Source organism: Thamnophis sirtalis, unplaced genomic scaffold, assembly GCF_051295495.1.
Source record: "Thamnophis sirtalis isolate CommonGarterSnake01/CBP01778 unplaced genomic scaffold, rThaSir2_p1.2 scaffold_5, whole genome shotgun sequence".
Lineage (NCBI taxonomy): Eukaryota > Metazoa > Chordata > Lepidosauria > Squamata > Natricidae > Thamnophis > Thamnophis sirtalis.
This window is the reverse complement of record NW_028261385.1, coordinates 140,002,454-140,014,750: the sequence shown is the minus strand read 5'-3', so window position 1 is coordinate 140,014,750 and position 12,297 is coordinate 140,002,454. Positions and strand designations below refer to the sequence as shown.

Below are 12,297 nucleotides of genomic sequence, written 5' to 3'. Positions count from 1 at the left end.
ACCAGATGAGGGCCATTATCATAATGCAGAGATCCAATGACCAAAGAGAGAGGAGAACAGTGCCAACTTGCTTGGAAAAACTCCCTGAGAATCAGAAGTTCTTGAAAATAAGTAGCAATAGCAATAGCAGTTAAGACTTATATACCGCTTCATAGGGCTTTCAGCTCTCTCTAAGCGGTTTACAGAGTCAGCATATTGCCCCCAACAACAATCCGGGTCCTCATTTCACCCACCTCGGAAGGATGGAAGGCTGAGTCAACCTTGAGCCGGTGAGATTTGAACCGCTGAACTGCAGATAGCAGTCAGCTGAAGTGGCCTGCAGTGCTGCACTCTAACCACTGCACCACCTCGGCTCTAAATAAACATGTATAGGGAGATTAATTAGAACATAATTCACCCACATCTACACCATTGATAAACTATTTTAGTAGCCTATTTTTTGCCAACTTCGATGGATCCAATAGCTTAAGTTATTGGAGCCTCTTCCTGACAACATTCAAATGCTTAATTTTTTTAAACCATAGGTTGCTTTGGTACTTTCCATATATTTGTCCAACTATTTAGAAACCCCAATTTTTGTCTATGTTTGGCACTTTTTGCGCTAATAAAAAGGAGGCGTACACATAACGCTGTTATAAAATAATACTTACTTTGGTGACAGCCTTGGAAGAAAAAGTAATTTCATCCAGAAAGTTGATAATATCTCCTGGGTAAAGTCTGTCGAAGTATTTGGCACAAACGTCATAAGCATGAAGCCATTCTGGTGGGGTTTCTGGAACCCTTTTAATCAGATGGGAATCCCCGTTCCAGAACAATTTTTTAATCCAGGCAGCATAGACAGAGCTAGGAGACAGTAACCTCCCATCTTTTCCTGGGATTTTAGGAGCAAGCTTGGAAATCGGCAGAATATTTTGACTTGTGAGGATAGGATCCAAAGCTTCCAGAGGGTCTGCGTTTTCTTCCGTTAGTTTTTTATAATTAAGACCTGTTAGCAGAAAAAAAAAATATATGAGCAGCAGTCCTTATGGATCAGCTATGTTAGAAATTGAAATAAAATGCGAAGCCCGATTTAGGGGTATTGGGATTCTATTACCAGTGCATAATTTTCATCGCATTACAGTAAATACTTTTCCCCAATTTAAAGGCATGGAATATTACGTTATTATGTTAACAGAGGCATAACAGAAGTAGGGAGAGAAAAGGTGGGAGGCAGATCAAAAGCCTCAAAGAGGAGACTCATTTAACCTCCCACTTCATGATCTTTAAAGTTGTTACAGCAGGATAAACTGATATAAATTTACCACTCTTCCTACCACTCCTAGATCAAAATTACACATGATGACATTCTTACCAGCCATCAGTATGTTCAAAGGGCACTAAAAAGCATTTTCATGTGTACTAAATTTTGTCTTTAAAGCACCTCTGGATGGAGGAGTTTATCAATGGTATAGATGTGGGTGAATTATGTTCTAATTAATCTCTCTTAAATGGCATACTCCTATACATGTTTATTTAGAAATAAATCCCATGGGAGAATCCTGAATAAAAATGGCTTCAATATATTTTTGTGCGTTTTGGCTAGAACATGAAGCAGGCGTGGGAATGGGGCCAAAACCTCATTAAAACCACTTCATGACATTAGTTGTACACCATAGCAATAGCACTTAGACTTATATATTGCTTCATAGTGCTTTTACAGCTCTCTCTAACTGTTTTACAGAGTCAGCATATTGCCCTCCAACAATCTGGGTCCTCATTTGACCCACCTCGGAAGGATGGAACGCTGAGTCAACCTTGAGCCTGGTGAGATTTGAACTGCCAAATTGTAGGCAGCTGGCAGGTGGCAGAAGTAGCCTGCAGTACTGCACTCTTAGCTACTGCACCACCGAGGCTCAGGATGATGTGAGCAGCTATGATTTTCTAAACTTTCTTCACAAAGAAATTATTTCATTGTTTATTTTCTCCAATGGGAAAGATTGGGATTGGGCAAGCTAGAAATAATCAAGATTTGATTATGCCTTCCCTGGTTGATAGTCCTCTGGCCTGATCTTTTCTCAGCTAAGAAAAAAGAATAGCGTAGGTGACGTGGATCACGCAATCCATCTGCAATGGGGGGAAAAGCAGGTCAGGAAAAGTGGATCTATTCTGTTGCCTCACCATTTGTACCTATAAGGTAGTGTCAAGGCATAGGTCAAAAAATAGATGGTGTCAAGGCATAGGTCAAAAAATAGATGGGGACTTTGCTCTCCATCACATTTGTCAGTCTAATAGGGTGGAATAGCCCAGGGAATGAAGATTTTCCAACCCTGTTTAAAGGTAGCAGCTCCCAGTCCTTTCTTTGTGTAGGCAACTAAAATAAAATAAAAAAGACTACTGGCGCAGTGGTTAAATGCAGCACTGCAGGCTACTGCTAGATCAGCAGTTCAGCGGTTCAAATCTCACCGGCTCAGGGTTGACTCAGCCTTCCATCCTTCCGAGGTGGGTAAAATGAGGACCCAGATTGTTGGGGGCAATATGCTGACTCTCTGTAAACCGCTTAGAGAGGGCTGAAAGCCCTATGAAGCGGTATATAAGTCTACTGCTATTGCTATTGCTATTGCTATACTGTGTAAAGCCAAAGGTTGTGTACAATAACACCTGCAGTGCCACAATGCACATGATAAATCCATTACTCTGGACCTATTTAAAATAAAAAAATAAAAAAATGACAAAAATGTCACACGGTGTCCAAATCCATTTTTTGAGAAATGATGGTAGCCATTAAAATCTTAGGATATCAGTCTAATGCTCAAGTTGTTATCTCAATGTAAAATATAGGCATCCCCTCCAGAATATCATCTTAACTCATATATAATATGAATGAAGTCAACATATGTACCATTACCATGAATTTAAGCTAATGTTTCCCTATAGGAAGACTAGACTGTTAAAAAAGATACACAACAATCTTGTACATTTGCCATTTTCCTCCTTTATCTGTTCTAGAGCCGAGGTGGCGCAGTGGTTAGGGTGCAGTACTGCAGGCCATTTCAGCTGACTGCTATCTGCAGTTCAAATCTCACTGGCTCAAGGTTGACTCAGCTTTCCATCCTTCCGAGGCGGGTGAAATGAGGACCCAGGCTGTGGGGGCAATATGCTGACTCTGTAAACCGCTTAGAGAGAGCTGAAAGCCCTATGAAGCGGTATATAAGTCTAACTGCTATTGCTATTGCTATCAAGGTGGTCAATCATGGCTCTATCGATCTGTCTGTCTGTCTGTCCATCCATCCATCCATCCATCCATCCATCCATCCATCCATCCATCCATCCATCCATCTGTCTGAGAATGAACATCGGTGTCTGTGCTCACCTGTAAGAAGCTCTCACTCTAAAGCACAAGGCCATAACAAAAACATACCTTTATATCAATTAGTAAGTATCAATGCCAGTCTTTAAAGTAAGGTATATTAATTAACAAAATAATTGATCTCCATATGCAGCTTTCTTTCTCAGATACTCGCAAACTAATCTCGGCAAGAAACAAGTAACCACACAGAAGATTAAATTCATCAAACAAATGCTGAACTGCAGCCTTATCTTTAAAGACATCCAGCTTTGCTAAATAGTTATGAATGTTAAGAACTTGTACCTGGTGCAACTGCCTTGAATTTTTTCAGAAGTCGTATGTGAGTTTCAAGTTTGATGGCATCTTTCACAAATTCAGAGCAAACACAGTTCTCAAGAAGTGTGAAATAGTAGAGTAAGCGCTGATGATCCTTTCCTTCAATGATAGGATATACATATTTGGTCATATGCTCATGAAAGGCTTTTGGAACAGTTTTCAGAGTCTCAAATAGGCCAAGACTTTTTGCCCGGTCTTCTATTGCAACTGTGGACAAACTGCATGGAAAAGCAAAAGAAAATGTAATAAATGAAACCACCCATTTCATCAATTTATCAATCTAACTTTTTGCTAAATACTGGGTGATGTTATTAAGTATGAAAAGATTTTCAAAGAGAGAGGTTCTCTGCATTAAATCCTAAACTATCATCTGCAAGCCAATTGTCTTGCTCATAAGCACAATTATCCACAGTTCTAAAAACTCAGCAACTTTTCGAAGGACATAATAAAACAAATCTGTATTTAAATATGATGTTCTAATAATTTAATGAGTATCAGCTTTTATTTGTAAGTTAGAACAGTAGTGCCACATATCAAGAAAAATAAAATAAAAGGAAACTATGAAAATGGTGTAGGACAACATTAATTAAAATTATTTCTAATTTTAAGCAATAAAAAAAAAGAAACAAAACCCCTAAGTACCGGTATAATTTCTTGCTTTGGTGAGGATTCTTTCCAAATGAATCAAAATTGTGTGCTTTTCTAATAATGCTGCAGTTAAGGTTTAGAATATAATAAAACAGAATATCAGAGTTGGAAGGGACCTTGGAGGTCTTCTAGTCCAACCCCCTGCTTAAGCAGGAAACCCTATACCATTTCAAACAGGTGGCTGTTGTGTCACTAATGGAGCATCCACAACTTCTGAAGGCAACTTCTGTTCCACTGGTTGATTGTTCTCACTGTCAGAAATTTCTCCTTAGTTCTAGTTCAAATATCTCTTTGATTAATTTCCATCCATTGTTTCTTGCCTTGCCTTCAGGTGCTTTGGAAAATAAGTTGACCCCCCTCTTCTTTGGGGCAGCCCTTCAAATATTGGAACACTGCTATCATGTCACCCTGTTTTTCTTTTCACTAGACTAGCCACGTTTAATTGCTGCAATCGTTTTTCATATATTTTAGTCTCCAGTCCCTTAATCATCTTCGTTGCTCTTTTCTGCACTTTTTCCAAAGTCTCAACATCTTTTTTTTTATTGAAAATTTTAGGGGAAAAAAACTTTTACAAATGTTTACCTCCCCCCCTGCCCTCCCCACCCGAACCCCACCCCACCCTTCCTCCCACTCCGATTTCCCAGAACCAATACAGGGTATAAATCTTTAACAAAGATATTCTAAAATGAAATTAAAGAAAGCTAATATCATCTTTCATTTGAGCTTTAACTCCTCTTTGCTAGGCTAACTCTAAACAGATTATATCATTCCTTGTTTCTTCAGTCATAAACTATCTGGAATTTCTTAGTCCCATATTTATTTTGAGTATAGTCAATCCATCTTCTCCACTCCAGTTTATATCTCTCATTTGAGTGGTCCTTGAGATATGCTGATATTTTAGCCATCTCTGCTAGGTTTGTTACTTTTAATGTCCATTCTTTAATAGTAGGCAGATCTTCCTTCTTCCAGAATTGCGCCACCAACAGTCTTGCTGCCGTTATTAAATGCAAAATCAAGTTAGTCTCTATAACCGTACAATCAATAATTAAACCTAACAAGAATAACTGAGGGGTGTCTCAACATCTTTTTTTATAACGTGGTGACCAAAACTAGATGCAGCATTCCAGGTGTGGTCTTACTAAGGTTTTATAAAGCGGTACTTGCACTTCACATGATTTTGATTCAGTATATAATTCAGTATATTCAGTACATAGAATATTCAGCATAAACAGTATGGATTTGCTTTCTTTTTGCTTTACCCCTACTTCATTTAAGCTTCTTCTTGTACTTCTAAGAGGTACCATCTGTTTCCACTCACTATCTGCTTCCATGCCTCATAGCTCTCTGTTCAAAGGTGAATCAGTTAAGTACAGTATTTATCCCAAGTCCATGTTATTAGAGGGCTTTCTTATTGATATAAAATTTGTTCAACATTCAGCAGGCTTGTTTTTATCTAAACTGGGTGGTTGCTTAGCAACGTGTGCATGTTACGGCAGCTAAATTTCTCCTGGGATTATGTGCAACAGCAGTAGGACCTATGTATTAAGTAATGCTTTTCTAAAGATACTGAAAATCAAGCACTCGGCCGATTTGCCTGTAGCTTTCTACTTTGTGTCATTGCAAAGGTAACTTACACATCAGTGGAATGAAGAAAAGAGGCAAGGATGGACAAACACATACAGGATTCATACCTACCTGCTAACCTATAGTTTGCCAACAATTATTACAAATATTTTTCTCCTGCCATTTTTCCCTATACGCAACTCAAAATGGCAAACATATCAATAGTCTTTCTGCTTCCTATAACTGGATTCTCACCTCACACTAAGGCAATTTTTACAAGCTATATGCCTAAATTGATAAATTGTTAACCAAGGCACTTTGCAATTAGGTATGATGTGAAAAACTATGTCATAATCTATTTCTCTTTCCCCTGAATTCCCAGCAACTTTTTTTTTTTATAACAAAAGAACAAATCATTTCAAGAGAAGAAAGGTTCTGAACAATGCGCCAGAAAAAATATCAGAAAACTCAAGAAGAGGTTAAGCAAACTGCTGTTCTCTATATGTTTTTATGTGACCCGACAAATGCGCGCCTGACAACAGCACGCCGACAAAACGGCGGTGATAAAACCACGACGTCGACAGCGCGCCCACAAAGGCGCGCCGACAAGAGCACCAACAGAAGGGCAATTAGGGTTAAGGTTAGGTTTAGGGTTAGGTTTAGGGTTATGTTGTTTTCACGTTGTTTGTTGATGGTGCGCTTCTGTTGGCGCTCTTTTGTCAGCACGCCTTTGTGGGCGCGCTGTCGACATCGCGGTTTTATCACCACGGTTTTGTCGGCGCCCTTTTGTCGTGCGCGCATTTGTCGGTGAACCATGTTTTTAGACTGTAGGTGTCACCAGGGTTTACTATTAGGGGGATAATTTCTGATAGGGAAGCTGCACTCTAACAACATAATGGAAGGCACCAGGTTGTGCATTAACCTTAAACCGATGTTTAATTTTTATCATTTCATTTTTATAAAATCACTCAAAAGGCACATTCACAACATCGTAATATTAATAATAAAGCTAGTATACAATTCAAGCACCTACCACATAATACTCCATCACTCCTTGTGGCTTGGTTTCAAAGTTCTGATGGTGCCCCTTCCCCAGTTTATATATCTTATATAAATCCATTTTATATAATTTATGTAACTCCCCGCCATTGCATTTTGAGCGTTTGGTAACCAGCCCATAATTATGGCCAGTCCGCCGCCATTTAACCACAATTTTTGAAGACTTTTGCTGGCAACTGGTGTTTACTTCCATTTCTGGCAAACTAAACACCCATTGAGTGGAAATGGGTTCGCTTAATGACCAGAGCAAAAAAGTTGTAAAATTGGGCATGGTCACTTATCATTTGGCACAACTTACAACTGTAATTCTAGGTTGACGTATGGTTGTACGTGCAGGACTATCTGTATTAAATAATAAGAAAAAATGCATATAGCATGTATTATGTATTTATTTATTTCAGCTGATAAGGAAGAGACCTATGGCTTAATGGCTAAGACGTTTGCCTAAGAAGCAATACAGCACAGGTTTGAATCCCAGTAAGGGTATGGCTAGCTGATGAGAGCTAAATAGCTTGAAATAGATCTATACTAGTCTCCCTTTATTTATTTATCAGCACAAATAAAACATTATTATGTATTTCTGTATATAACAAATGGTTGTCTTGACTATTCAAAAGCAATTCATTTGATGTTCTTCATTTCTTGCAGACGTACTTGTATATTTTGAATTGCTGCTTCGCTTCATGACCCACTTGTGCTAGGGCAGTGTTTCTCAACCTTGGCCCACCTGAAGATGCGTGGACTTCAACTCCCAGAATCCCCCAGCCAGCAGAGCTGGCTGGAGAATTCTGGGAGTTGAAGTCCACGCATCTTCAGATGGGCCAAGGTTGAGAAGCACTGTGCTAAGGGGGATGGGTAGATGGCTAGATATTCTCTCATAGAGTTCTATAATGCAAAACAGCATTCTTGCATGTTTAAGTGATGGCAAGTCATCCAGATCCTCAGGCAATAAACATCTCCAAACCATGACACTTCCACATCCATATGAGTGAGTATGAGTCTCTTTTTTTTTAGCAGATTTTTTTATTATTATTTTTTCCCCTCTACGACACCTTACAGTCATTACATCAACATTGTTATGTCATCATATCTGTACATGTATATAATATTTCACTTCCATATTTACACAACTTTATACACAGTTCTCTATATATTTATATATAGTTTTTTGGCTTAATTAATTTTATTCTTGTTTTGCAGCCATTTGTACCAATTGTTCCAAATTTCATAATATTTCAACTCTTCTTTATCTTTTAATTTCAGTGTTAATTTGTCCATCTCTGCACAATCCAAGGTTTTTTTTTATCACTAATTCGTCCGAGGGGGTATTATTTTGTTTCCAGCATTGGGCAAATGCTATTCTAGCTGTGGTTAGCAGATGTGTTAATATGTACTTAATTTTCTTTGTATATTTCCCTTTGATTATTCCCAGTAGAAAGATTTCGGGTTTGTATTTTATCTGTTCTCCTGTAATTTCTTGCACCCATTTCCAAATTTTTGTCCAATATTTTTGTGTTTCCGGGCAGTTCCAGTATGAGGCTCTTAAAGTAGAAAGTGCTGTTTGGTTTTAATAGCACCAAAATAGATCTAATAACACCAATGAAAATTTCCACCTTTGAGTCATTTGTCCGAAGAGTTCTGGGTGTTCAGCTACATGGTTGTTATTGGTTCTTTTTTGGGGCAAACTTAATGTCAGCATCAATCTTCTGCTTAGACTTCTGTCTTCTATCTTGTAACTCTCCTATCAATCTCACTTTTACCACACTTTTCTGAAGATGGACTCAGGGAAGAGAGGCCTATAGATCACTGGATGTTATTTTGAGGTTCTGTGATTTTTTCTGGGTAATTTTAAACTCTGCTCAAGTTATTTTCTCAAGTTTCTGACTGTGGAGTGAGAAAGCCCCAAAGCTTTAAAAATGGATTTGGAAACTTCTCCTGACTGATAAACACATTTTTTTAAAATAAACACTGGAGGTCTTCAGACATGTATTTTATGTGGTTAAGCTGTGTTTCTTAAACTGTAATAAGATCTTTACTGCGATGAGACCAGATAAAGTTTGATAAATTTATATAGGACAAATTAGCCTTAAATGCTTAATAAAATATTCATGCAAGTGTCCCCAGGACGCTGAAATTGCATGTTGGGTTATTTTGTTTATGAAACAAATGGAGAAAGTGTTATTCAGATATTATTTATTTATGCTGTCTTTGATAGGAGCCACATGAAAGTCGAACATTCAAACATTCAGAAAACCCAAAAGGTATTGAGTATTTCCACACAAAACTATAGATCAGTGTTTCTCAACCTTGGCAACTTGAAGATGTCTGGACTTCAACTCCCAGAATCCCCAGCCAGCGAATGCTGGCTGGGGAATTCTGGGAGTTGAAGTCCGGACATCTTCAAGTTGCCTAGGTTGAGAAACACTGCTATAGATACTGTCTCAGCTAATCAAGTTGAGAATGTTCACTTGAGCGCCACTTTCTGGATACTTGCTTACTTGTAAAATAGGTTCCACCACAAAACCGCGGTCGACTAAAGCGCACTCGACGAAACCGCGTACCTGATGTCATCACAGCGCGATGAAAAAAGCACGCTGTGAGTGCTAAAGTTAAAATTAACCCCTAAACCTAAACCTAACCCCCCCGAAACCTAACCCTAACCCTAACCCTTAACCTAACCCTAAACCTAACCCTTAACCTAACGCTAAACCTAACGCTAACCTTTAACCTAACCCTAAACCAAACCCTAACGCTTAACCTAACCCTAAACCTAACCCTAACCCTTAACCTAACCCTAACCCTTACCTTAACGTGAATCAGCTTGCTTTCAAAGCGCTTTTTAAAGCGCCCTTTTTTCTCTGCCGTCGCTGTTGTTGCGCTGCTGATGACATCAGCGCCGCGCTTTAATCGGGCGCGCTTTAGTGGACCGCGGTTTTGTCGTGCCACGGTAAAATAAATGAAACAGACTGAGGTTCTGTACTTACCCGCTGTCGCTGAAGAGAAATTCCAAGTGTGTCATATGAACTTCCCAGAGTGGGACGTTATAACGCTGAGCCAAGGAGAGAGCAATACTGTACACATTTTCTTCTAGTGTTCTGGTTACCCATGTGGGGAAAAAAAAGTTTAACAGCTATTAAGTTAAAAAAAAAAAACCAATTTGAAAAATGCTTCACTACAAAACAGAACAGTATCTATAGCTGTGATGGTGAACCTATGGCACGTGTGCCATAGGTGGCATGCAGCACCATCTTTGACCCGTAGCTCAAATTCAGCTCCACTGTGCATGCGCCTCCCGCCAGCCAGCTGGTCTTCAGGTCTCTGCCACACATGTGCAGGGGTGAGGGGCGTGTGGGGAACCCATGTGCGCATGCATGGGGGCGCGTGCATGCATGGGGGCGCGTGCATTGAATTTTGGGGATTTGGACACACATGTGCGCATTTGCACGCACACACGCTTTGGCACTCAGTCCGGAAAAGGTTCACCATCAATGATCTATAGGATCTATTCCAAGGTATTTCAAATTATTCATGGAACCCTAAGTTCCGTGACAGTCTAAAGCCCTCCTCCCACACTCAACAAACTTGACTTGAATACAGCCAATTTCCCACTGCTAAAGCTTTGCCTCTTGTTCAAAGGTTTCAAGATTCCCCACCCACCCGTTAAATACCACATTCTACGGCCTGGAAAGGTTGGAACATCCTGCTGCAATAAAATTCTTCAGAAACTAAACTTTCATCCCCTTTTATTTATCCCTAAAATATATATATATTATAAAACATATAACTCGAGTGAAAAGGAGTAGACTCTAAAGTCTGGATGTTGTTTTTTTTTAAGAAAAGGATGAAAATATTATTCACATTTCAGTAATTTCTTTATTAATGTGAAATCAGCAGAGGCTACAGTTTGGATCCCGGGAACATTATTTATGCATTTGAAGTCAAGCAAAAAGGCTTTCATTAGATATAAAACTTCTCAAGCTGCGGTGTGCATTACTAGTAGGGATTAACTAACCCCCATTCTCCTGAGTTAGAAACCAGTATTTTCTATTCACATCCTTATCATTCTTGCTCTTGATGTTGACAGTAAAAAAAAACCTCAAGAATATAAAGCATATAAAGTTTGACCAAGACTCTGAAATGCCAATCTAACTGCGTAAAGTTGAATATGAAGCATATATAACTTGTAACAAAGCATTTGGGGAATTACTACTAGTTCCAAGAGCTGTATTTTTTTTGCGGAAGAATATAAAAAATATAATATAAGGTTTGACCAAGACTCTGAAAAGCCAATCTAACTGGGTAAATCTATTTAGGCAAGTTGAATATCATACAGGAGCATATATACAATAACTTGTAGCAAAGCATTTGGGGAATTGCTATTGGGTCCAACAGCAGCATATTTTGCTAATGAAAGTTGAAACCAAGGAAGGCCTTTTATGAATGGGGGATTTACATTCTCACAAGTGTCGGTTAAGTATGGATCAGCAATAGCAATCCACATTCCTTTGAAGGCAATGTGAAGCTTCCTTGATGCGCTCCTGATACCGTACTTTGAGACAAATAAGATAAATAATTTTGTAAAGGAGCTTTTAAAGCCCTACATGGCATCGGACCTGGGTACCTGAGAGACCGCCTCCTGCCAATTACCTCCCATAGACCGATTAGATCTCACAGGTTAGGTCTTCTCCAGATCCCATCTGCCAGCCAATGTCGGCTGGCGACTCCCCGGGGGAGAGCCTTCTCTGTCGCAGCTCCAGCCCTCTGGAACGACCTCCCCGTGGAGATCTGGACCCTTACTACCCTCCCGGCCTTCCGCAAAGCCGTTAAGTCCTGGCTGCTCCAGCAGGCCAGGGGGCTCTCGAAATATCCAGCCCCATGGAAACTGTGACTGTTGTGTATTTTAAAGTGTTGTTTTGTTTATTTATCCCCTTCCCTTGTTTATTGTAAGCCGCCCGGAGTCCTTCGGGAGTGGGCGGCATACAAGACCAATAAACATCAACATCATCGAGTCTCAGAAACATCAGACAAAGGTTCAATCAAAGCAACTGCATTTCTCTCTCTCTCTCTCTCCATATATACAGGTAGTCCTTGGGTTGCAATGGCAATTGGGACCAAAATTTCCATCATGAAGTGATGCAGATATAAAATGCAATAGCACATATCTGTACTTTTTAACAACAGCAATCCCAGCAGCCCAGGTTGCTTTCATAACTTCAGGACTGTGTGAGGCAGGAAGAGACAGTAGCCCCAAACAAGGAGCATAGGAAGTACACAAGTGCCATGGTTTGGTGGGTACTATAGGCAGGTGGTTCTGAGCATAGGCAGGCTGGCAGGGGCCACAGGTGGGAACCTCTGAGTTTGGGAAG

At 39.6% G+C, this 12,297-nt stretch overlaps 1 protein-coding gene across 2 annotated transcripts in view; it reads right to left on the bottom strand.

The window, feature by feature from the left end:
• The window catches only part of NBAS (NBAS subunit of NRZ tethering complex), a 191,288-nt gene that overhangs the window by 41,254 nt on the left and 137,737 nt on the right, over positions 1–12,297 (bottom strand). For both annotated transcript variants that reach the window (XM_087716997.1, XM_087716998.1), the window contains 3 exons: positions 9,916–10,026; positions 3,629–3,879; positions 651–985 (listed from right to left, as the gene is read on the bottom strand). In XM_087716997.1, the coding sequence (XP_087573123.1) occupies positions 651–985; positions 3,629–3,879; positions 9,916–10,026 (697 nt within the window). The remainder of the gene's footprint in view (positions 1–650; positions 986–3,628; positions 3,880–9,915; positions 10,027–12,297) is intronic.